At 34.3% G+C, this 24,161-nt stretch overlaps 5 protein-coding genes across 34 annotated transcripts in view; 2 read left to right on the forward strand and 3 right to left on the reverse strand.

Moving 5' to 3' along the window:
• The window catches only part of LOC135795121 (antichymotrypsin-2-like), a 29,136-nt gene extending 12,634 nt beyond the window's left edge, over nucleotides 1-16,502 (reverse strand). For 12 of the 24 annotated variants that reach the window (XR_010549027.1, XM_065306668.1, XM_065306661.1 and 9 more), the window contains exons 1-3: nucleotides 7,497-7,658; nucleotides 6,429-7,321; nucleotides 6,229-6,370 (exon numbers count right to left, since the gene is read on the reverse strand). Coding sequence is in view for 23 of the 24 variants with exons in the window: in XM_065306668.1 (XP_065162740.1) it covers nucleotides 6,229-6,370; nucleotides 6,429-7,321; nucleotides 7,497-7,581 (1,120 nt within the window). In the remaining variant the exon portion in view is untranslated. Of the gene's footprint in view, nucleotides 1-38; nucleotides 566-812; nucleotides 1,058-1,361; nucleotides 1,677-1,853; nucleotides 2,259-2,939; nucleotides 3,691-3,733; nucleotides 3,966-4,116; nucleotides 4,331-4,808; nucleotides 5,010-5,338; nucleotides 5,669-5,696; nucleotides 5,995-6,228; nucleotides 6,371-6,428; nucleotides 7,322-7,496; nucleotides 7,659-9,247; nucleotides 9,409-16,359 lie in introns of those variants that run through there. The other 12 variants (XM_065306647.1, XM_065306657.1, XM_065306658.1 and 9 more) reach the window with 12 other exon arrangements.
• LOC135795126 (uncharacterized) lies at nucleotides 10,609-14,361 on the forward strand. Its single transcript, XM_065306673.1, has 4 exons — nucleotides 10,609-11,164; nucleotides 11,261-11,486; nucleotides 13,565-13,870; nucleotides 13,933-14,361. The coding sequence occupies exons 1-4, from the start codon at nucleotides 11,036-11,038 to the stop codon at nucleotides 14,244-14,246; spliced, it is 975 nt and encodes a 324-aa protein (XP_065162745.1). The 5' UTR covers nucleotides 10,609-11,035; the 3' UTR covers nucleotides 14,247-14,361.
• On the forward strand, nucleotides 14,736-20,725 carry LOC135795119 (uncharacterized). Of its 5 annotated transcripts, none has more exons than XM_065306638.1 (10): nucleotides 14,736-15,072; nucleotides 16,722-16,870; nucleotides 16,937-17,133; nucleotides 17,194-17,432; nucleotides 17,487-17,663; nucleotides 17,717-17,878; nucleotides 17,941-18,692; nucleotides 18,750-19,227; nucleotides 19,325-19,567; nucleotides 19,747-20,725. In XM_065306638.1, exons 2-10 carry the CDS (start codon nucleotides 16,740-16,742, stop codon nucleotides 20,080-20,082), a joined length of 2,715 nt encoding a protein of 904 aa, XP_065162710.1. In that variant the 5' UTR covers nucleotides 14,736-15,072; nucleotides 16,722-16,739; the 3' UTR covers nucleotides 20,083-20,725. The 5 variants fall into 5 exon arrangements, with proteins under 5 accessions (XP_065162710.1, XP_065162714.1, XP_065162711.1 ...); XM_065306639.1 differs by lacking the exon at nucleotides 14,736-15,072 and adding an exon at nucleotides 15,170-15,411; XM_065306640.1 differs by lacking the exon at nucleotides 14,736-15,072 and adding an exon at nucleotides 16,412-16,527.
• On the reverse strand, nucleotides 20,668-22,235 carry CSN6 (COP9 signalosome subunit 6). The gene is made up of 5 exons (XM_065306672.1): nucleotides 21,756-22,235; nucleotides 21,567-21,698; nucleotides 21,355-21,506; nucleotides 20,940-21,299; nucleotides 20,668-20,884 (listed from the first exon to the last, which is right to left on the reverse strand). The coding sequence occupies exons 1-5, from the start codon at nucleotides 21,979-21,981 to the stop codon at nucleotides 20,744-20,746; spliced, it is 1,011 nt and encodes a 336-aa protein (XP_065162744.1). The 5' UTR covers nucleotides 21,982-22,235; the 3' UTR covers nucleotides 20,668-20,743.
• Nucleotides 22,236-22,346: 111 nt separating this feature from the next.
• Nucleotides 22,347-23,913, reverse strand: Ist1 (IST1-like protein). 3 transcript variants are annotated; one of them, XR_010549028.1, is made up of 6 exons: nucleotides 23,621-23,913; nucleotides 23,069-23,567; nucleotides 22,865-23,005; nucleotides 22,743-22,790; nucleotides 22,429-22,687; nucleotides 22,347-22,391 (listed from the first exon to the last, which is right to left on the reverse strand). XR_010549028.1 is itself a non-coding variant. In XM_065306669.1 (5 exons), exons 1-5 carry the CDS (start codon nucleotides 23,800-23,802, stop codon nucleotides 22,532-22,534), a joined length of 1,026 nt encoding a protein of 341 aa, XP_065162741.1. In that variant the 5' UTR covers nucleotides 23,803-23,913; the 3' UTR covers nucleotides 22,388-22,531. The 3 variants fall into 3 exon arrangements, 2 of the variants coding, with proteins under 2 accessions (XP_065162741.1, XP_065162743.1); XM_065306669.1 differs by having other exon boundaries at nucleotides 22,388-22,687; XM_065306671.1 differs by lacking the exon at nucleotides 22,743-22,790 and having other exon boundaries at nucleotides 22,388-22,687.
• Between the last annotated feature and the right edge of the window lie 248 nt (nucleotides 23,914-24,161).

A 24,161-nucleotide genomic window follows, 5' to 3' on the forward strand; every position in this document is an offset into this window, starting at 1 on the left:
AGGGCAGGTGTCTAAACTATTATTACAAACACAGATCATGCAATTTCAAGAAGAAAATATATTTTTCTACTTTCAGCTTTAAAGCGTCAGTTTTTCCACAGTTTTAAGACACGAAAAGAGGCACTTTAATCACGGTCGAGCAAGGCCGTGATTAAAATACATTAGCCACAGAGTAGAGCTTGCGCCTGTGCAAACGCGGCACGGCGTATTTTGTAATCTCACATTTCACACTAGTGTGCGAACGAAGTTTAAAAATACAAAAGCATAAATATTGTTCGTTTTAAATGGAAAAGTGAAAAATTAAATCATTTTAGTTTAAACTAACTACATATTTAACACATATATGATTAATAAATATATAATAATCTCTAACTCCACTATATATTGTGGCACTTTAGAGCCTAAATAGTGTATACTCTTGATGCAAACAGCACCAACAATTTTTTGCTTGAAGAAACCAATTTCTTACGAAATTGCACATGCTGCACCAGTAGCACAATGAAGCTGTGATCGGCGCTGAAAATTCTTGGAGGTATAGCTCCCAGAGAATAGTAAATTACTTTTTCTATAACAATAAATAATAATTTTCTCGTGTTATTTAATTTATCTTTGATATTATTTACAACAGCGAACTCACATCTCATGCGACAAAATATTGCGACGAGCTTAGAAAGTAGGAATGAGCATTTATAGACAAATATAAAAGAAGCAAATTTGCGACACTTTTGAGTTACTGTATAAAACAACGGAGTAACATCTTTTTAATGCGTGGATACTCTTACTCTTAATTTTGAACAAGAAACACATGCATATTTAAGACAGCAGTATATTTAATTTGATAATTGGTTTTGATACATTATTTATATTTGCTTTACATTTAGTACAAAACATTTCTGCTTGTTTAGTCAACCTAAATTGCACTATTTTGTATTTTGTAACTTAGACATGAATAGAACCTTGTTGTTGAAGACCAACAAAGAAATAAAGGCGTGATCGGCACGGAAAATCTTATTCGGTCCGAAATCAATTACGGCTGAATAGGTTGCCATCACTACAGCTACAACAAAATAGTTCATTTTTTAAATAGAAGAATTTGTTGTTTGCACAGGGTGAGTATTAATAATAAGCAAAAATTATTTGTAATGGTTTTAATCAAGTATCATTTCACAACGATAACTTGTGAGGGTTTAGCGTACAGTAATGTGTTTACTTTCTGCTTAGTATTAAAATGTTCGAGAATTTGGTTTCATGCTGCTGTTTAAAAATAATATTCCGAGAAAATTAAAATTTTAATATGGGTTAAATCCCATTTCATGCACCACGTTATTTTCAAAAACCCATGGTGAAATAAAGAAGAAATCGGCACGGAAAATGATTTTATTTTTAATTAGATTATTGGTTTTGATATATTGCTTCATAATTATTTAAATTTGTGTTTCACGTAAATTAAAAACAGTACATTTAGAATTGTTTAAAAAATAGTATAAAATATAAAATAATATCACTTCCATTTGCAAATAACAATTAATTTAAATCGTGCTATTTGGTATTTTGGAGCTTAGACATGAATAGAACCCTGTTATCGAAGACCAGCAAAGAAATAAAGGCGTGATCGGCACGGAAAATCTTATTCGGTTCGAAACCAATTACGGCTGAATAGGGTACCATCAATACGGCTACAACAAAATAGTTCAGTTTTAAAATAGAAGAATTTGATAATAAAGTGTTCGAGAATTTGGTTACATGCTGCAGTTTAAAAATAATATTTAGAGTAAACTAAAATTTTAACAAAAAAGGTTAAATCCCATTTCATGCACCACGTTTTTAACCAATAGTGAAATAAAGACGCAATCGACACGGAAAATGATTTTATATTTAATTAGAATATTGATTTTGATATACTGCTTCATAATTATTTAAATTTGTGTTTCAACAGTATATTCAGAATTGTTTAAAAAAATTATAAAATATAAAACAGCATCACTTCCATTTGCAAATAACAATTAATCTAAATTGTGCAAAGATAGACCCTAATTGAGGCTAATCACTAAAAGTGGTAACCCTTCCAACGATAACAAAATACATAATTTTTAAAATAGAAGGAGTTAATACTAAAATATTTTAAAATTTGGTTTCAAACACTTTTGTTATAAATAATATAGTGTGTCCATGGACCAGAAGCGTGATAAAAGCATGGTCAGCACGGAATTCTTTTGGTAGTTCTTCATCTTGCAGGGAATAGAAAACAACTTCTAGTTCTATAACAATAAAGAATCATCTGTTCTTATTGCATTTTAAAAATAATATTGAAAGTAAAGTGAAGTTTCAACAATAAAAAGTTTGATCCCATTTCAGGCGTTAGTATCAACTAACTAATTAATTAATATTTTGTAGCTTGGACATGAATAAGACGTTATTTTGGAAAAGCAATAGAGAAATAAAGCCATGATTAGCCAAGAAAATAATTTTCCGTGATTCGTATCCAGGGGCGGCACCACCGTCCATCATTAAAACTGTTAAAATAAGGACATTATATTTTTTTATTTTGTGTTTTACCAAAAAGTGCTTCACACTTTAGTTTCATGCACTAGTGAACAAAAAAAAAATAGTGTGTTCGCATACTAGAAGCGTGAAAAACGTGCTGGAAGTTACTTTCTTGTAAAAATTAAAATGTAACTTATAGTTTTCAATTCAATTATTTCTATATAATCCTAAGTTTAAATACTAAGTCGAATAATTGTATAATTCATGCCCCAAATCATATTTTCTAGCTTAGACATGAAGATGACGTTATTTTGAGAAACTACTAATGAAATAAAACCATGATCCGCACGGAAAATCAGTTTTCGTGGTTTGAACCCAGGCGCGGCACCTGGCGCCATAATCACATCTGCGACAACAAAGATTATATTAAAAAATGAAAATTTTTATTCCAAAGATAATTTAAATCCGTTTATTGTATCAAAAAAGACTTCAATAGAAGAACTAAAAATTTTACGATAATTCGTGCTAAATTTTGATTTTAAGCACTACAATACAACATCTACAGACAATAGTACCTATTCTTCTATAACAATAGTGTGTTAAAATAAATTAGAAGCGTGTAAAATCTGTGATCAGTGCTGGAATTCAAGATTTTGTAACAATGAAAATATATCTTCTATTTTTTTATAGAAGATATAACTAATTCATATTTTGTAACTTAGACATAAACAGGACGTTATTTTCGAAGACCAATAGTGAAATAAAGCTGTGATCGGCCCGGAAAATTATTTTTCGCGGTCTGTATCCAGGTGCGGCACCAAAGGCCATCATTATAACTGCTACAACAAAGATTGTATAATCAAATTTAGTACCAACTTCAAATCTAATTTAATAACGTTTATTATTTCATACAGCATCAAAAACTATTTAATGATTATATTCGAGAATTAGAAATGTAATATAACTGCGATCAGCACTAAGAATTTCTACTAGCAAAAATTAAAATATATCTTATTGTGCGCTCTTCTTATTCCAAAATAATAATAATAATCGTGTCCCAATTTATGCCCTAATTAAAATTTTGTAACTTAGACATGAATAGGACGTAATTTTCGCAGCCCAAAAATGCAATAAAGCCGTGATCGGCACGGAAAATCATTTTTCGAGGTTTGTAGGCCATTGCGGAACCAAACCCCATCATTACAGCTACAACAATATAAAAATATATTTTCTAGGGAGGAAATAAATATTATTTGTTATTTAATTTATTGTAATATGTTATTTCACACACCACTGCTACGTATTTTCGTAAAAGAATAGAATATTTTATAATATGTTGGGTTAAACTTTGGTTTCATGCAGTTTTGAGACGAACAAAACACTGTTTTCGTGTACTAAAAGTGTAATAAAACTGTGATCAGCGCGGAAAACCGGTGTCGGTGCTACATTCAACGCCATCGAGCAGGCCATCATCATTACAGCTGAAAAATATTTAATTTTAATCAATTTTCAGTTACAAGTTTTCAAATCTCGCTAAATGTCAAATTAACTGCGCATGCATTTATGTGATCTGTGACTAACATAACTGATTTTAATTTATCTTCAAAATAACGCAAAAATAATTCAGGGACATCGGTGCAAAACATATATTAAACAATTCAACAGAAAAAACATAATACTTCTTAATTTTTCATAATAAATTACGGTTTAAGAAGTGAGCCGTAAAACAAAGTTTGCGCATCAGATTCGCTTCCTGCATACATCACCATGTACAAGAAGGGATGGTCAGCGGCGAAATGTTTTTTGAACAGTTTTATCGCACCAAAGCGCGTTTTAAATTGCGTCACTATAAACAAAAAGAAAAAAAAAACTTCAACTTTTCAATTTCGTCCTAATATTTTACTTCCATATAATTTGTTAGTTCAGTGCATTCAATGAAATATCGATTTAAGATTGTGTACTAATGAATTATCACGATTTTTTTTTTAATAAAGCTGAGTGATACGTTCTGTTAATATAGCTAATGAAAAAGATTGCAGGCTCGCGCAAATATTGATCTCAACAAACGTTTGATAACAAATGCAAACGTTATTATTATTACTCGCATTACATTTAGACTAATCCAAAAATATACATTTTGAGTGATCATTTAGTCAAGTGATACTTTAACTCCTGTCGTGTTTTGAGAATTGGTTGAGTGTTTATGCATTTTATCACTGGCACCTGCTACACATGCCAATCAATTACTTTCGCACGTGACTATTTTTCATATTGGAGCAATAATACAAGGTCTCATAGAATTCAATTTAATTTGATACTACTACTTCTTTAAAAATTAACTTTAATTTGTTCTATGGGTGTTACAGTACTCTACAATTTAAATTTTTAATTTTTCGGTTCGTTTAATGTTCCTAAAAATATGCTCTGTGTAGAAGCAGGGTCGTCTTGTCTCAATTGCAGAGCAAAAATGAATGGATGATCCACCCTGATCCGCGGTGGCAGCATCATCAGCGATATTTGCAATCCTACGACAAAGCAAAATATTTTTAAGTTGTCTTTTCCTTAGGTTGCGAGTAACTTGTAATGTTTCGCGCCACAAACGCAATTTATCGATTCGTTTCCTACGCAAATGACCTAGAAGTATGTCAGGGTAAAGTAATGCGTCACTTTCGTTACTATTTGAGTTCAGATACCTCTTGAGTTACCAATTCTGTTTGAATTACTCACTCACAAAATCTATTTAAATCAAGTTCTAGCAGTTTTTATCATAGGCAACCAAACATACAAACAAAACACTCCTTTGAATAACGTAGCCTCGATTGTAATTTGTTTGCAGAAAAGTCGACTCATCAGGTAAATACTATCATTTTTTTATTTAAACTGTGCAAATGTTTAACAAATAGGGAGAATACAGTAACAACACTTAGGTGGGACTTACTCATCACAAATTAAATACTAATCTAAAGCAGTATGGAGTTACAATGCCTTTTAAAAGCTTTTTCTGAGTTTTACAAGACCGTTCAAAATGGCGATTATACGTCAGTGGCAGTCGAGTCAAGTTTTCCATGGAAGAGTGCTTGATGCTCGTTGTCTAGATGCATGAGGTAGAAGACGAACGGATGTTCGGCGCGGAAAGCAATTTTCGGTAATTTCACCGGCATGCATCGCATCATCATCACCACACCTAACAAGATATTAATATCGTAACTTTAAAAAAAGCTCGTGTCAAAGAATAAATGTGATAAAAATGCGTAAAATTGGTCCCTAATCAGTTTAAACTCCAGCCTAAATCTTATAATTCATCATTTAGCTCATTAACCATTTCAACATCAAGATCGATATATGACGGCATATATAAATTGCCATAAAACAAAATTTCTTGATCATTCAACACGGCGTCATCGTCGTCGCTGATGACCTCAGCACTACTTGCATACGCGATATAATAGAGAAACGCTCGACTCGCTTCGAACCGTTCCGCGAGACATCTCTTCTTGCGCATCAACAACCCTAGAAAATATATATGATCTTTCTCAGGCACAAACTACACCGACTTGTATTGTTATTCAATGTGTATACCAACTAAATGTGTTTAAACTAATAGCGGCCATGTTGAATACCCATTTCTATTGATTTGTTAGTATAAAGTGCACACAATACCCATAAAGGAAACAAACCCGGTTAAAGAAAGAAATTAAGTATAGCGTGCGATGTTAGTACCAAGTAAAATAATATATGACTTACCGGTAGCGGCTGCAGCCTCGGCTCCTTCTTCGTTTACTTCGATGAATGCTTTCTGGACAACTTTGCTGATTTTAAGAGGTTCGGAGCTTTCAAGAAGGTCCGAGAAATTCGCGGCGCCACTGAATGCTTCGCCCAAACCCAACTAAGAAAAATTCAAAGAAAAATCAGTTAACCGTACATAACTAGCGTCATTTAAATACCTTCTGGAGAGGCTCGTTCAATTGAATAGTGGACTCAATTTTGAATTTCGGAAGACTCAAATCCACCTCAACGCTGTACATATCTTTCGTTACCGTAGCCAGATCAAGCTTTGCAAGCTTCTTCTCAAGTTCCTTAATACCAGTCTTACTCTTAGGCAAAATTACAATCATACTCAAAGCAGGATTTTTGTATGGCAACTCAATGACTTGCGCATCCAAAGCGGAATCGTCCTTGTAGCGGTATTTACCGTTGCGGAACATCATCTGGCATGGAACTGTCTCTGTCTCAGAGATGAAGAACTTATCCGGACGTGTTAAATCTTTGTTGAATTGATCCGCCCAGTTTCCTTTGAAGTAAACCGCGTTAATGAGAACCATTCTGGTGTCGGCATCAAGATCCTCTTGTTTAATAAGGTCCTTGATTTTATCCTTGGTTCTCTGCTCAACCCAGGTATTCATTGTTTTCGCTGCAGTGGGTGCGGTGAATTCAATATTTTCAGCGCCGGCCGCAAATTGTTTAGTTGCAACTTCTTTGAATTGCGGCTTCATGCGATAACCGTTTTTCACATAGACCTGATTCGCGATCTCAAGGGTAACATTAGCAACATTATTCAATTGTGCCATAACGGATTGATATCCTTCGGCTGTTTTAAGCTTGTCGGGAACTCCAAGAACATTTTTGAAAGCTGCTTCGGTTGAACCGGCAGCACCTTGGTAGACTAAAGACAGAACTGTGTGAACACTCAATGGAGAGAAGATGAGATTCTCATTATCTTCGGCGATGTGCTGGTAGAGCTGACCGGTGATACGGTTGTTGCCTGCCACGACGGCTTTCGCATTATCGTTCGCCATTGTCGATGAAATCGCAAAAATCCCAAGGAACAAAATACAGGCTGCAATTAAAAGTATTTTTGTTAATATGGTTGCCTAACGTATATACACATATTGCACAATATTAAGTAAAAGTGAATAACCAACAAAAACATTACTTTAACAACTTTAAAATAATTGTAATTAAATGTATAGTTCCACGTTTCGGTTTTGTTTTTTTAATATAAATATACGTACAAGCACTTGATAGCGAGAAACTTGGGGACGTGTTCGCACCGAACGACCGGCGAGCAATGCTTGAAATAACGGGTGTGATCGGCATATAAACCAAGTATTTCTAACACAGGTTGAATCAATGTGGTATGTGAATAACATCTATACTATTCACGATTCTACGTAGGAACAGAAACGCCAATTCTGCGCCGCCTCCTTTTTCGTGTTTTTTTGCTGTGTGTTGTGTCCGTGAATTATTTCAATTAGAAACACATGCGTAGTTCGCGTTAGTTCGTGTAATGTCGTTTAATCATCAAGGTCAAACATTCATTGTTTACTAGCATTTCATGGAAAAGATAAAAATAAATGTATTCGTTTTACGTATACAGAAACTTCAAATGTTTTAATTTTTGGATGAGTAAGAATAGCTAGTTGGTTTTTCTCGAACATTTTCATCCATATAGATGAGTTTGATACAAGGGGTACTATGAGTACCAAATTTAATCTGTCTGTAATCTAGTGATAATGGCACACAAATGGCGCCATATTGTCGGAATCGATAAGTTTTACCAGCGTTGGTCATCCTTTGAAAAGTCCCGATTAATGTGTGCGGGTCGGAATCGGATCGAATGTTTCATTGTTTTTTTTTTGTTTATTAACGCTTGTTGCACAATATAATATGAGTCATAGTTGTTGTTGCTATTTTTATATTTATCATTATCGTTAAAATATTTTGAATTGCTAATTTCGATAAGAAATTGTTCTAGTAACAACTACTCGTATATCAGAAAATAATTAAATGTTCAAGATTACTGAACATAAATATAGACGACTATATTCGAGAATACAATGATTCGAGAAAACAAATTTAATAGGTATTCTAAATTTGGAATTATGGATAATATTGAATGTTCGACCAGCTTTTAATCTTTTAAAAAATAACAGGATTGGAGTAGTGATGTAATAAACGATGAGATAATTCTAAATGATTTTAGTTTCAGTTATAATTACGTATGATATAATGAGCATGTCACGGTCAGTTTCCTAGTCAAATTTGAATTAACAACAACCCCAATGAATATTTTTTTCTACTTTTTGTGGATCAACTTATAATTCCATAAAGAAAAACAATTGAAACTCTTTCATTTATTAACGAATAAATTAATAGTAATTATTGGGCAAGGATATAAGCTAGCAATCCCAGCCTGTAGTGCTCATTAATTCAAAATATTGCCGGAATAAAACAAAAACAAAATAGGCAAAAATAATACGTTGTTGATTTGTGTATTGAGCAGTTTGATGTGTTGTTTATGTATGTTTATCTGACTTAATTCATTTAATTGCAAATTTAAGTTTTTGAACCTAATGGCTTAAAAGTTCTATTTGTTGAAATTCTGGCATGTAAAATTAGTATATTTTGCAATTAGTGTATTTGTTGTTGCGCTCATTATCTTATTTTCCAATTTCAACAAAACCACCACATGCCTCAAAATTATGATTACTATGAACAAAAAAGGAAAATGTAATATTAATGCTTGTATTTTGTTTAATTATTACTCCAAGTAATGGCAATCATCTGGCTAACATCTTCATAATGTTAAAATAGTTGCCTACAGTAAGCTAAAGAAACTTATATTTCTTTATATTTTAATAACTTGTTTCTCAAATTAGCAAGTTTGATTATAATGCAGCGATCATTTGCGACTTGACCTTTCACGTTTAATAATCATTATATAATTATATAAATAATATAAATTTACAATACAAAAACTTACTTCTTAAATAAGATAACGTCATCTTGATGCACTCGACACAATTTGAATTAAACCGAATTCTAGTTTACAAAATTGATCACTTTTTCGGTTATTCTGTATTTACACCTTACTGTTTAACTGGCAAACCGAAACTGATCTGAAATTATTGACTTGTCTCACCAGCAAATGAAAATCTTGGTTGATCTTGACCAAAAGCTTGACATTGAACCCCACTATCAGCGTAAAATAAATAAATAATAAATACATGTTGTGTAGCAACCGTGATGCCCGTTAAAATTCCCAAAATTGAACAAAATCTTGGAACTCAACAATAAACTCAATAAACACGTATTTTCCACACTAGGAAAGACGCAATTGAGAGTATCTTTGGAATTTACAACTTGTATTATATAACTTCCAACTATATGTTTTCCTTTAAAATACCAATTTCTACCTGTTACAGGTAACAAATATTTAAAAGGTGTGGGAGGTTAGAAATTTAAGGGAAGGTTGGCCTAGGTGTAGTTTACGTTGTCTTTTTACATGTTGATGTTTTATGTTGCCTTTTTACATTTTATTACAAGGAATCTTTTCAAAGTTGTCTGGTTTTTTACCAGATAAGCCTGGTAAGCAATTTACTTGTTGAGAATGCTGCAAAATAAGTGATTGTATCTAGTGCACAATATTAGATTGTTTAATTATGAATATTGATAAAACTAATATTTGTTATGCAATTTATTTTTCCATCAAAGAAATGATATAACTGAAATTCGGTTCCGGTTTCGATTTTGACGGAAAAAAGCTGTTTCGGTTGGACTCTAGTGTTTAGTGCATTTTTTGAATTAATATTTTAGCATGTGGTCAATTTGGTCAATTCTTCTTTTTTAATGTTCGTTAAAGTTCAAGGATGGTATTTACGGCGAGAAAAAATCGAATAATTGCCGGGAAAACCTGAAAAATCCCTCTTTTCTATAGGATAAAAGTTGGCATTGAGATTCAATCATAGTTATAGTTAAATAGTTGAATCCGAGATGGTGCGCTGAAGTGCATTATTAGCAATTCTTTATATAATTAATTTCTTTAAAATACAATTGCGAATCTTTTTGATAGAATTGACCCATATTATGTCTAGAACACGAGAGTAAAAGCGAATTACATTTTTATTAAATACTACCGGGACGAAGTCGGGGGCAAAGGCTAATAAATGAAAAAAATCAATTCAATATTATTGCTGTTGAAATTCCTGATATAAGTTTACCTGATACCATAATAATGTGCAGTGATATTTTTTTGTTACAATAGAAAATGTTTTGCGCATAACACAATTTCAACTTATAGAGAAGTGAATAAAATGCCCGCTGCTCAATTGTTTTTAAAATTTTTATATTTTTTTTACTATGTTTATTATAATTTAGCTTTCAAGTTACGATAAATTCTCTTTTAGATTTTTTAAACTGAGACGATTTAGAACTATTATTCATTTAGAACAGAGAAAAATAGAAAGAGTCACATATTCAAAATGATGAATAATAAATGAATTTATTAGCCATTCTAGTTTGCGGTGTGCCAGACCGGGCACGAGACAATTCCGAACTCAACGACGCACTCCACGCTTCCTTAATTAATTGCTTTAAACGATGTTAATAAGCATGTGTAATCTTCGTACTCCTACAACAATTTCAGCCCAGCGTTGCTTCTACTCTGCCCTTTTCGGGGGGACATAACAATTTCACCTTCGTGCGACAGTCACACTCATCTCGACTGTTTGTTCTCGTCCAGTCATCAAACCAAACATTATTTCAAAAGAAAATGTATTTGAAACTCCTGATTTGCTTGTTTAGTTTAACATTTATTAATAATGTTCACGGCGAGAATTTTATGAGCAGTATTTATCACTGCTCCGAAAGTAATCCGCAGTCCCACGTCGACATCGACCAGGTAATTCGTTTAAAAATCAATCATCTACGGATGCAAGTCAGCGTGAAATTGTTGTGCATTGTTTGATTGTGTTTTTTTGTTTTAATACTTGCAAAGTTAATGGGCATGTGGTATGGAATCGAGATAATCAACCATAAAAGCGAAGCGAAACACGACACGACTGTGGAGGAGGGTTGCCCGGTATTGTACTTTTCCGAGGATCGAACTCCCACGACCTACCGGCCCCTTTACGGTGATCACAATTATCAGAGCAACTTTGGTTCCGGGTATGGGCGTGGATACAATGGGCCGAATTTAAACGTATTTGGGAAGAACGAAGAAGGTACGTAATTTATTTTTTATGGTGTTTGCAAACTATTGAAATTATGACCATAAAACTTTCTTAAATTTTAATTCTTTTTTAAAGCATGATAACCCTATCAAACTCTATCAAAATTTTCATTATGATTTAACATCATTTTATATGTCTTGCAATCTTTAAATCTATAATATAAAAATGAATCGCAAAATCTGTTGGTAAGCGCATAACTCAACAAAATCTAGACCAATTTGGCCAATTGTTTTTTTTAAATGTTCGTTAAAGTCCAAGGATGGTTTTTACGGCAAGAAAAATTCAAATAATTGCCGGGAAAACACTAAAGGCAGCTCTTTTCTATAGGATAAAAGTTGGCATTGATATGTAATCATAGTTATAGTTAAATAGTTGAATCCGAGATGGCGCGCTGAAGTGCTTTATTAGCAATTCTTTATATAATTAATTTCTTTAAAATAAATTTGCGAATCTTAGTGATAGAATTGACACATACTATGTCTTGAACAAAAGAGTAAAAACGAATTGCATTTTTATTAAACACTATCGGGACGAAGTGGCGGGCAAAAGCTCGTAATTAATATAAGATGAAATATATTAACTTCGTTAGCAAGTTCATCCGGGTAACTAACTAAAATTCAAAATAAAGTTATCATACATAAATCTGATTGGCGCAAAACATTGGCGACAACAACGTTTTTAATGGATCATACAGTTATTAAATAGAAGAATAACACCGGAAATTGCGCTTTAAAGTGAATTGTTTTTACAACATTACCACCGATCTATGCTCGGCAAACCGATGTGTCACGCCAATAACACATGAGTTGTTTTTATAGTGCAAAATTCCCCAACTACTCAGTGCGCACAAACAGATTTAATGACCAAGCAGATTATAAACCTATTCATAAAATCTTTATATAGGTGAATAAGTGTGTCAGTTTGTCGTTATCGTTAATATTTACAATCGCATTGTCTTTTCTCACGGCAGAACGTGTGATAGTGAGTCATTGGCATAATATTACGTACCGCAAGTACAATGATTTAAGTTTAAATTTTTCAGTGCAAAACTTTGAACATGATAAGTTTTAAGTTTTATTTTAATGGAAATCAAATTGTTGTTTACTTGAACTGGATAACTGCTATAGTCGTTCATGAAAAAATTTTATTTGATAAAGTTTGCCAAAAACTTTTTTTTTAAATCAAAAAGAATACCAAATATTTATTACAAATTTACTTGAGAATAAAAATAATTACCAATTATTACTATTTATACAGTGCCCTCTTACATATTTATCAATCAAGAAAAAAAAGGTGTTCCTTAAAAAGAACGTCTTAGAACGATTATTTACAAACTTTGTTCAATTAGAATATCAAGGATAACCAGAACTTCATTTAATTTTGTTCATCTTAGTTAACTGAATCTAACTTGTTGACGATGTTTTCTGATTTGCGAAGATTGATTCTCAGAAACAAAATAAAGCAAATCATACATACTTAATATACTTAAATTTAATCGTATTAAATTCTTATTTCCATGTTTGATTTTACAAAAATGTTTATTTATTTACTATGCGGATGTAGTCGCGTGCAATTGTTACTTTTATATATTTCTGAGTATGGTGATTAGACGACACAAGTCTACAAGTAAATTATAAATTAAGTTTTAAACTTTTAAAATAAAAATAAACTTTAATAATTTACTTCTTAAGTACCAGTTAAAGAAGTTCTATCCAACAAATATCATTAAGGTTATAAGAAACACATTCAATTATTTAAATAGCCACAGACATAAAAATTACCATCAATCATAATAAACACTTCATAATATGTGCTTATTTTAACTGCTTAATAAAACGTTTTTTGTAATCATATAACCTCAACCTGTTAATTACATCGCCAACATAAAAAGCTAAGTCTTCAAATATTTATCATTAAATCATTGTATTTAAACAGTGAATATTCACATATTTAATAATGGTATTCAATATTATGTCATCATTCAAACCGGCAGATGTTCAAGTCAATCTTGATATTTAATTTGTAAATTCAAGGAAAACCAGAAAAAAATGTGATCCAACTGATTTCAGACATGTACACATCGCAATACACCACTCAAAACCCCATCTACAGCAGCGAATATCAGCAGTACCTCAACAATCCATCTCAGGGCCAGATACAAGGTCAAAATCAAGACCACCAAGACCAGGACTACTCGACGTACAATAAACACTATCGAAATCCAAACGTTCACGATCCGACTCATCGTCTGCGTTATCATGAACAAATTAAGCGCATGCGTTTGTTGTGGGACGAAAAAGGAGTGCACACTGAATATTCAATTAGATACAATGTCACTAAACCAGGAGTATGGATTACATCAGGTCCACAAAATGGTAAATAGTCCACACATCATAACCTTTAAATTAACCATAAAAATTTTTGTGTATTTTGACAGGATCAGCATTGGAACCAAAGTTTAACTCGTTCGCCGGTACGATGCAAGTGCTGAAAGCTGTAGGCAACCACATGGTGCTGTCATTTTGTCTACAAATGCCCGATCAACAACTGTTTACTGTTTTATTGTCGCGTGTGCAAAATTTCAGCCAATATGAAATTCATGGTGTGCATAGCATGCTACAGAGGTACGGCTATACTACAAATTCCATCCGAAGAGTTTGTACCTACAATGGCGCCCTCCCTATTGGTGAATTTAACTATTATTATCTTTTCATCATGGCAGTGTGTAGTTTTTTCATTCGCACATTTTAAATGTGACATTTGATTTAAAGATAAAATTCATCATAAAATAGTAAAAGAACACTAATTAATTAATTTTTTACAGTGAATTTGTTTATAATTAATATAAAAAACTATTCATATTAAATAGGATGTAATTTCTTCCAAAATTATTCTCCGCCTACGCAAAGCCATCACTCATTCATAATTTACTCTGATTAACTCACGTCAATTATCTCTACTTCTATGATTCACTAAGCAACAAGACTTAAGTGACTGCAATTTGCAGCAATGGCGTTGTAGTAGGTACTAACAACAAGTTTACAATCATTCTACGACCAATTAAATTCACGCTAAAAATACAGTTTAGGTCGTTAATACCCAAAAATAACCTCAACCTATATGCATAGTTTTATGAGTAAAGTTTAACAAGATAACCTACCTTTAATTAAATAAGTTAACCTAACCTGTCAAAATAAGAAAACTTAGGTTAAATTTATTGTGAAAGTCATTTTTAAGTGTTTAAACGGCGGCAAGTGCGAGAAATCACAACAATACTAACTCGAAATGCACAGCGCAACGAATTAGTCTGACGTCGCGGCGCCGGGCGTCGCACCGCTCCGCCGCCGGGAGTACAATGTATTTATAGCGTCCCTGGGCGAAAAAAGCCCCAAACAACCAACGATGACTTTAGTCGCGTTCGCCGCGAAACGCTTCGCGCGAGACAAATCACGAAAACTTCCTATTTTTCACAAACAAATCGAAACTTACTCGTAATTCATATAAATATGTCGAAATAAATGTCGAGTGTGTTTTAATTACTCTATTTAGTGTTTTATGGATTAAAACCAAGAATTACGTGAGTATATTTTTAATTATTTGCGAAACACATGAGTTCTATTTGGTGTACGGTGTGTTGCTTGTTATTCGGGCGTTTGCGGAAGTAGGAAAATCGATATAAGAGGAAATGAATGTGCGTCGTACTGTCGGCTATTCACAAAGTGCCGTCCACCCCAAATTTGATGAAGATTCCACGTTAAATTTAAGTCTAAATTGGCACGATCAGTGGTGTTAATGCACGCGAGTGAATTTCGAATACACGCGTCAAAAATAAATTCGGCACGTGAAGCGTCTCTATATCAAACATGCAGTGCATCATCCAATACAATGATAGCACGCACAAAGGATAAATAAATGGGTTTGTCCACTGTGAATTTTATCCTGTTTATGTGAAATTATTTTCGTTTTCGTTTCTTGAAATTAGAGAATATAATTTCCAGTGTGTGATATTTAACTATACACTGCAGTTGCTCGAACTGTTAAGATGTATTCTTGGCCTGGACGTTGTATTTTTAGTCAGGATATTAACCGCGCTACACTGAACTAGTTTCATTTTTTTTCGCGTTTTACAATTTACTATTATAGCATGTGAGAGGCACTGAAGATCTAAATGACATAATCGCGTTTTTTGTAAATTGACTGTAGTTTAATTAAATTCGAATGACTCCATCTTATAAATAAATTAATAAAAGTTGCGATGCGCATTTCGACGATAACGTTTTCTTCTTCAGATGAAGAAATATGTAAATTAAATTTATTTACGACTTTTACTAGTTTTAGGTTTTTATAAATTTATTTTTATTTGATTCACATATTTTATAATTCGCAGTGCAATTAATATCAACTGACACCAGTTTACTTTCTTAAATATTACACATCAGTTAAATTTGTACTGTACAGGCATTATGTCATTATGTTTTGGATTAAAACATAAATTCTACATAATAGAAATAACAAAAGCTTGATTCTAGGTTATCATAATTGTTTAACAATTAATCTTTGTGTAATCTGGACCATAAATAGATTTATCACTAAGTGTTAACGTACTTTAACTGATAAAATTAACAAAAAGTAACTTAAAACAGTCATAACCTAGACGTCTAATAAAAGTAAAAATAATTCTTTTGTATATTGGGTTGCATACATTTGATTGAAACATGTTTTGTTGATTACTCGTAATATCTCTATTCATTAGTACAACTAACAAGATAAACACTAATCAAAAATCTGATAATGTTCTTGCAATATGCAATCAATCATGATTTATTTAATAATACTTGTTGTGATATCACTGGATATTACTAACCTATTTTTAATTGGCCTGCCATCTTCTCGCTGGTTGCACTATCGCTGAAAACCACACAGAGTATCAAATTGTTAAACGATTAACCGGTGTGCCGCGCGTACTAATCTCGACTGGCGATTCTCGCGCATCACCTTCGTTATATTGGCCATACCATCACCTCAGCAACAGGTAGCAATAATAATCAACACGCAAACGTACACATTGAATTTAACAATATCACGATGAGCGAGAAAAAAACCACTATGGCTCGTAACAGAGTAATAAAAAAACCCACCTTTGTTTGTTGATAATTTATATCTTGTACATAAAAAATTAAATGTTATTGGGAATTTCCAATTTTTATAATTTTGTTTTGTTTACAGGTAGAAGGCATTTTCAAAATGGCGCTGGTGATGTTACCCTGCGATCTCCCTTGGTGGGGGTCGGTACAAAAACAATTGAAGAAAATTGCTTCGACAAAGAATACAATGGAATTAATCGAAGGAATGAAGCGCATTCATGATATGTGCAAGTAAATAAATTTATAATAAATATAAAACAAAATCCTAACCTAAAATTTACCGAATATAAATTGCAGTATAAGTTTGGATCCGGATGATGACACGCCTGATCCGCAACAATTCGTAGGCCTTTTAAACTTTCTCGACAACGATATGACCATTAAAGAACGCAGTGATTTCCTTAATAAAATATTACCATGTATGGCAAACCGTGCATGTGATTTACGACAGTACCGGCCTAAAAATGGATTACATTTTAGTCTACAACAACAACGTAACTTTTTTTTTTGAAATTTCACAAATATTTTAATATAAAATATTTTTTTTTTTGTAGCTGATTCAACTGATTTAGATTACAATCTGGTTGCGTCGCTAGTAGCAAATGCGTTTTTCTCAACATTTCCAAAACGAACTGTGAAAACGCACCCGACGCTACAGAACTTTAACTTTAGCGACTTTTTTCGATATTTAAACGAAAACTGGCAAAAAGCGAAGTTGCGCAGTGTGTTCAACTACTTCGAATGGTTGGCAGATGATAAAAATTCTATTGGAAAAATAAAAATAATGCGACAGGTAATTAAAAATAACAATTTTCTAGTTTAAGGTTAATAATTGTTACTTTTTAAGGTTATGTCTAGTAAAGAATGGTTGACAATAGAAGATTGGTTAGAATGTAGTCTTCCATTATGTCCTCTACATATAAAACACGAAGGCAAGCTTGAAAGAGCGCCCAGTGATTGCTTAAACATCTGTTTCGCGTGCAACAAACTCGGTGGAAAAGTTTTAGAAAATGGCAACACACAAGTAACTGATAGGCAACTAACATAACCCAAAAATAAACAAATGTTTACTTGTAGGAATCAATAGCGTTCTGCACAATACCCGAAATACTCTGTACCTTGCTAAATGTCGAAGCGCTCGAGGATAATGAAGTCCTGACTGTATCCAACGTAAGGAGGGTTGCCCGCATCACGGACGCGAAGCATCGCGCACAACTACAGCCGCTGGAACCACAAGAGGTATCGAAACTCGCGCCTAGCGACCTAGTTCAGCAAAGACATCCCATTATTATATTCTCTAGATTACAATGTGTTGTGTAGATGCGGAGGACTACGCGAAACTGCCACTCGGCCAATACGAAGAGGACAACGTGCTCAGAGAGTTGAACAAGTGCCTGCTCGCCTACCAGCAAAAGCAATCTCAACCCACGCAAGCGCAAACACAGTCTGCGCCGGCAGAAACTCAACACCAACGCGCTGCAAGACGTCTCTCGCCAATTGGCGAATCACTATCCCTGGGATCCAACACGGAAGTCAGCGCAACAATAAACATCCCGTTAATCAAGGAAGAGTCTTGTAGCACTAATCGAAGTGGCTCGAGAAGTCCAACTAATAATAATTTAGATGGTAATAAACTCAGTGTACAGTTGGAATATCAGTTACCACGACATCAGCCGAAGTTTACAACCAACGAGGCCATTTTGAATAATCGCCGAGGGAAATTTATTGTTCTTGGATCATCAGGAGAATGTCTTCCAGTTAAGAGACGACCGTTGGGCGATGAACAAAGTAAATACTCAAGTTGTAGTGATGATGATGACGATGAATTTCACAGCGCAAAGACTAGTATTGAAGATGAATACGAGAGCGAGGATGAAGAATTTCATAAACGATATAGTATGGATCTGGAGACACCAGAGAGGCGGCATACGTTTGCTGAAAGACTGAGGGAAGCGCTAAGAAGAGAAGCTAGCAATTTTACAAGTTCATCAGAGTCTGGTTATGCTGTAGGAATTAATATTACTGGTGCAAGTATAGCTGATCAAGATATCAAGTAAGTTTTTCAAATATTTTTCATAAAGATTTGTAATTTTTACATTGGATATTGTAGAGTTAGACGAAAAGGATCAACAGGTTTCCTTCTCCATGAAGAATCTCTTGACGAAGAGTTCCTACGCGATTCACTCGATCAAGAACGTCAGTGGATTGACAAGTTCCGCAATAAACAAAGCGGACTACCACGAAAAGACACTAACCGCTCATCAGAGTACAGCTTCAGTACCGATTACAGTTCCGAGTTAGAAGAAGTCTATGACCAATTTTCAAGATGGCTGGATGATCCAATATTAGAAACTGACAAAGGCACTAAACGAAAACTGGATGCTAGAGATTTAGCTGTGGTTCAGTTTGCTGGATCAATATTAAAACGTACTCTGAGCGAATCGTTCGCTGGAGTTTCACTTACAGATGGTTGTGATCCGGACACTCCTGCGCCGACGCCAGCGGATAAACGAAACAAAATGGTGTTAAATGCTAAGTCTTTGAGTTTAGAGCTTGCTAAACATAAGCACCGCCTGGCGGCACAATTGGTAAGTGTTTATTTCTAGTATTATTTGAGTTTCATCATCATCACATCACTGGTTTTCTTGTTTTTTGTGGTTATTTTTATTGTTGTACAATTGATAGAGTCGCACGGTCGAAGAGGATGACGCGGAAGATATTCTCGTAGTTGTAGATGGTGTGGCTGATGGCGGAGGCGCTTGTACGCTGCCCAATGGCAACAAAATGGCGGCGCAGCCGGCGCCGCGCAAAAAGTTGAATTGGGTGGCGACCTGCATCGACGCGGTAGTGCAAACCTTAGAGGACATTTGCGTTAACGTTATCCTGCCTCAGCCTCTGCCTCCAGAGATTACCAATACTAATCGGAAGGTAAAACATGTGAAGCATGTTTTGTGCCGAGACCGTTTTGTTTTTGAGGTGTAATCCATACTAACCTCACTAAAAGAGTGAAATTTTACTAAAAACACTACTTTTATTTCATCAATCAATCATTTGTTATCTTTTTTTATAATTATTATAATTAACATTAATTAATAATTTATTAATAGTTATCACAGATTGCTCAAAAACCAACCAATGGCTTACGACCGGTGGCCACCGGTAATTGGGGCTGTGGATCTTCGAAACACGGCGAGGTGCAGCTAAAAGTTGTAATTCAATGGATGGCAGCAAGTGTAGCTGGCGCGCCATCTTTGATATATTACACCTGCGGAAATGCAGAGCTCGCATCTCTGGACACACTGTACAGAATACTCAGGGACCGCAAGTGGACTGTGAAGGACCTCGCGGAAGCGACGTTACGCTATTCGACGCACATGATCGAAGGTCGCAACGAGAACGTGACACTCTTTGATGAACTCATTGGTGTTGAGCGGAACGCGTGACAATACACAAACACATGATAGAATAGGTCTCTCTTGTAAAAAAATGGGCGTCTGATCAAATTTTAGAACGATAAAGAAAACGTAGTAAAACAGAATCAATTAGAACAGCATATCTTAGAAGTTATGATGGAATTAACATAAAAATGTAACAAAATTGACAGTTAGCAGGAAAATAGTAACAGGAATTTTATTCCGCCAGTCTTCCTATGACTCATGCAGAAAACAAAACATATACGATTAAAAAGCGTTGACATTTTGAAGTTCTTTTGTTTTTAGGTGGATTTTTAATCGTTTTACACAAGACAAGAGAAGATCAGAAACATAGAAAGCAAAAATTCAAAATGGCGGGTGTTATTTGTTCATGAAACTTTAAATTTATGAAAAGAATTTAATTTTTTAAACCGTTTCTGCCGTTAAAGTGTTATTAACGCCTTAAAAATATAAAAAGTAAACTTTTTGATATATTTACGATATTACTGGACGATATAAACAGAAAGTCAACGTAAAGGGACAAAAAGACAACTATTTTAGAATCTAAGTTAAAGTGTAAATTTAAAGAGGATTGTTGTTCTATTACGATTACGATTGAGATATATGACTACACTATATTTATTAATAAGTAATTACAAAAATTTTAAATAAATATCGTGCGCATTTTGATTCAGAAGAACATGCCGCGCATCCGACGAGACGCGCCCTGCCGATCGTACAAGATGTTGAACTTGTTGACGAATTGATTGAGATCGTTGCAGCCCTTCGTGAGAGTACCCAGGTATGTCATCAGAGCGACATCATTGCTTTGCTGTAAACGGAGAATATTTTCATATTGTAAACACGGTTAAGTTGTACGGGCTTACATTATAAAAGTCTTGTCTAAATCGTGGTCCTTGCATGACCGGCAGCCTGTGACACAACGCGAAAGCCTCCCTTAGAACTTCATGACTTTTTGGTAGCTGCCCGTTTTGCACTGCCTTCATGTACTCAAGAACAAGCTTAACGCGAGAGTGAAGCATTTTTATGGCGCTGTATTGAGCAGTGAGGTGTTCAGCAACCAATGAACTCTCGCCCGCGTCTGTTGAAGACATTCGTGCGACATGATCGACTCCTATACGTTCAGCTTCTTCCGTTGCTAGAGTGTAGGTAAGCGGAACAAAAAGCATTGTGGCTTCGCCACCGATGAGATCTATGACGGATTCGTATAAGCTCACAGGTAAATGCTAGAAATAATAATGCATTTCTGTAAGCGCCTATAAAGTATGCAACTCAACTTACATCGATATTTTTATCTTGCGGATTTAACTTTAACAAGATCGGTGCTTCGTTGATCTCACAAATTTGTTTATGGATTTTGATGTCTTGTGAAAATACACCATCACCCGTCCTGTACCAGCCAATGAAGTCCATATCACTGAAGACTTGTTTAACTAAGAATCAAACAGAGCATTTTAACCAATAAACATTAGTTTTCAATATGGTCAACTCACATTGATCTTCTTTCATATTGTAGTATTCTCTATCAATAATAATGTCATCCCCCATTTCATTGGATACCAGCTCAAAAGAATTCATAATCTCAATGTTTCTTCCTTTTTGTTTGCCAATCAAGGCACCTATGACTATTTTAAAAAATTATTAAAAAGTTCATATTTAAAATATTTATTAAAATTATATACCATGCTGTTCACTTTGTTGAGCTCTGGTCCGGGTCCAGTGCTCAGATACATTCATTATCACCAAGGGATGCAAGGAGCAAGTAACTGAACCCACTGTGCCAGAAGATGCCATAAAGTTCTTCTCATCTTCAGTGGTGTCCATTGAGGACGCGTTTGTTTCGGGTGTGTTGGCGGGTGGCTGAGCCACGGGCTCAACATCCATCGTTTCTTGTTTCGGGGCAGTCATTTTAAACCAACTTTCGGTGATAAATACTTTTATGAAAAACAGACGTTTTTAATTGTAGGTTATAATAGTCTAAACAGGATCAGTTGAAAATTTTTCCGGTATGCGTCGCTGCCGTCGAAATTGATTCAACGTCGAAGTTGATTTCAGATTTTTAGTGAAATTTTCTGGTGTTCTGTTTTGGAATTAGGAAATGTTGAACTTGTTGTGAGTTAAGGGATTGTCCGCTGCCATTTCCCAACGCCTACGGCGGTTAAGAAATCTCATTTGTCAACAACTACCGATCACTCGATTCATACAAGTGAGGATTGAAAGGGAATGTTTTCTAAAGTCTAAAAGTGGTGTAGATTTCAGCAAAATAAAAAAAATTGTCATTAGAACAAGTCACGTGATAAAGAGCCAACGCCAATTCTAAAATAAAATTTATTCCGTATAATATCAATGCAATAAAAAGTGTTCAGCCTAATATAACAACATTACAAGCTTATATTAAATATATCCATAGAATTTAACGTTAAAACATTTAGAACAAGTGAGTGGTGTTAACAACAGATTATTTCTTCTTCTTTAGCTGTTCAAACCTCTTGGTCAAGTCGTCGAAGTCGATGTCGTTTCCAGGCATATCGGAGGGTACCGACGGCAAGTCGGGAATCTCCGGAAAGATTGGAACGTTTGTCCTCGGCTGCGGCACTGGTTTGTCCGATGGTTTCTTAAATGTAAACACCATTAACATCATAAATATGAAATAATTAGTGAATGCATACTTTGATATTATCATCTGGGGACAAAATATTATAAGATGCAGGAAAATCCTAAAATTATACATAAAATAATCGAAAATAGCACAAAAATAATATAAAATCATGCTTCAAATAAAAACACTTACAAAACCAGTATTATCTTCCTTTTTCTCGCTTTCACCGCCATTGCCGCCAGCTGGAGGAATGTTGTATGAAAATGGAGCCCCATATGGATAACTAGGTGGTGGCGCAGATGCATTATCTTCATTTGATGCCACAGAAGGCGCCTATTATAAGAAAATAAAAATTTTCATAAATTGCTTTACTTTACACATCTACAAACAGCTTACTGGATAACTAAATGGAGTTGGAAGTGCTGGTGGTTGTGGAAACCCAATAAAACCATAAGGCATGCCACCTCCACCTCCCAAATTATTTTTATTATCCTGACTCAAATCAATGAGGACACCATCATCTTGCATCACTTGTGGATCTGGTTCATATGGAATATTAAAGCAACTGGCAATCTCAATCAAATACTTTTCAACTAGTTTCTTGGGAGGACTCTGAATAGACATCTTGTGCTTGAGCTTAGCACTTACTGCTGATTCAGTTTCAGCCCTACAATTATCAGCAAATGGTTTGCCATATTTTGCAGTCAATAAATCTGACACTATTTTTAACTCCTGTACATCAGCCTGCAGTCGGGGTGCTACCCAAATGAGGCTTGCAATTGCCTCAGATAAGCCTTCATCTAGTTCTTTCATTTGGGTGATTAAACCAAATCTAGCCAGAAGGAGGTCACAATACATTTCCACTACTTCCATTGCTTCGACTAGATAATCTTCTCTGAAAACGATTATGTTTAAGTAAATTGTATGTGTTTATAGGGGAATATCTACCTGATAATGTGTTCTACTCGAATCTTAGCGCGTTCAGCTTTTCCTTCCTTAATGAAGTTGGCAATTTCATAGCGACTTTTTTGCGCCAGTTCTGCTTTCTTTTTTTCTAACAGCTTTAGACGATTAATTGCAAGCCTGAGATGAGTTTTTAGCTTGGTGTAGTTGGGATTACTAGAAAACATTGTTGAGCACTAAATATTTGGGGCAAATCAGCAGTAAATCGTAATTTGTAAATAAAAGTCGTATATGTTTAGAAATGAGTCATTTGGGTAATTTATCAAGGTTATAGTATGATATGGAGCAAGTGCGCAGGCGCAAAGTGTGGAAGAAGAAGTTCAAACATTATTCTAAAACTATTACGAATTAAATCTTACAATTGTATTTCCCTTGAATTCATGTATGGAATTGAATTGTATTTTTATTTAAAAAAAATGTCAATACGTCAAATATAAATATAACATTTGGTAACTAGGTAAACTTTAATTAACAACTTTTTTATTTCTCTGAAACAAATACACAAATATTGTTTTGTGCATATTAA

This window comes from Atheta coriaria, unplaced genomic scaffold, assembly GCF_025399875.1.
Source record: "Atheta coriaria isolate IRGN ID8LTWV9N9 unplaced genomic scaffold, Caltech_Dcor_3.1 hic_scaffold_7_pilon, whole genome shotgun sequence".
Taxonomy (NCBI): domain Eukaryota; kingdom Metazoa; phylum Arthropoda; class Insecta; order Coleoptera; family Staphylinidae; genus Dalotia; species Dalotia coriaria.

Coding starts and splice junctions, on each gene's coding strand:
- LOC135795126 (XM_065306673.1), top strand. CDS start 11,036: ATGTATTTGAAACTCCTGATTTGCTTGTTTAGTTTAACATTTATTAAT. Junction 11,165..11,260: donor CCCACGTCGACATCGACCAG/GTAATTCGTTTA, acceptor ATACTTGCAAAG/TTAATGGGCATGTGGTATGG. Junction 13,871..13,932: donor TACATCAGGTCCACAAAATG/GTAAATAGTCCA, acceptor GTATTTTGACAG/GATCAGCATTGGAACCAAAG.
- LOC135795119 (XM_065306638.1), top strand. CDS start 16,740: ATGGCGCTGGTGATGTTACCCTGCGATCTCCCTTGGTGGGGGTCGGTA. Junction 16,871..16,936: donor CGCATTCATGATATGTGCAA/GTAAATAAATTT, acceptor TATAAATTGCAG/TATAAGTTTGGATCCGGATG. Junction 17,664..17,716: donor TAGAAAATGGCAACACACAA/GTAACTGATAGG, acceptor GTTTACTTGTAG/GAATCAATAGCGTTCTGCAC.
- CSN6 (XM_065306672.1), bottom strand. CDS start 21,981: ATGACTGCCCCGAAACAAGAAACGATGGATGTTGAGCCCGTGGCTCAG. Junction 21,699..21,755: donor TCAACAAAGTGAACAGCATG/GTATATAATTTT, acceptor TTTTTAAAATAG/TCATAGGTGCCTTGATTGGC. Junction 20,885..20,939: donor TTAGACAAGACTTTTATAAT/GTAAGCCCGTAC, acceptor CTCCGTTTACAG/CAAAGCAATGATGTCGCTCT.
- Ist1 (XM_065306669.1), bottom strand. CDS start 23,802: ATGTTTTCTAGTAATCCCAACTACACCAAGCTAAAAACTCATCTCAGG. Junction 23,006..23,068: donor CAACTCCATTTAGTTATCCA/GTAAGCTGTTTG, acceptor TTCTTATAATAG/GCGCCTTCTGTGGCATCAAA. Junction 22,688..22,742: donor CCCCAGATGATAATATCAAA/GTATGCATTCAC, acceptor TTTACATTTAAG/AAACCATCGGACAAACCAGT.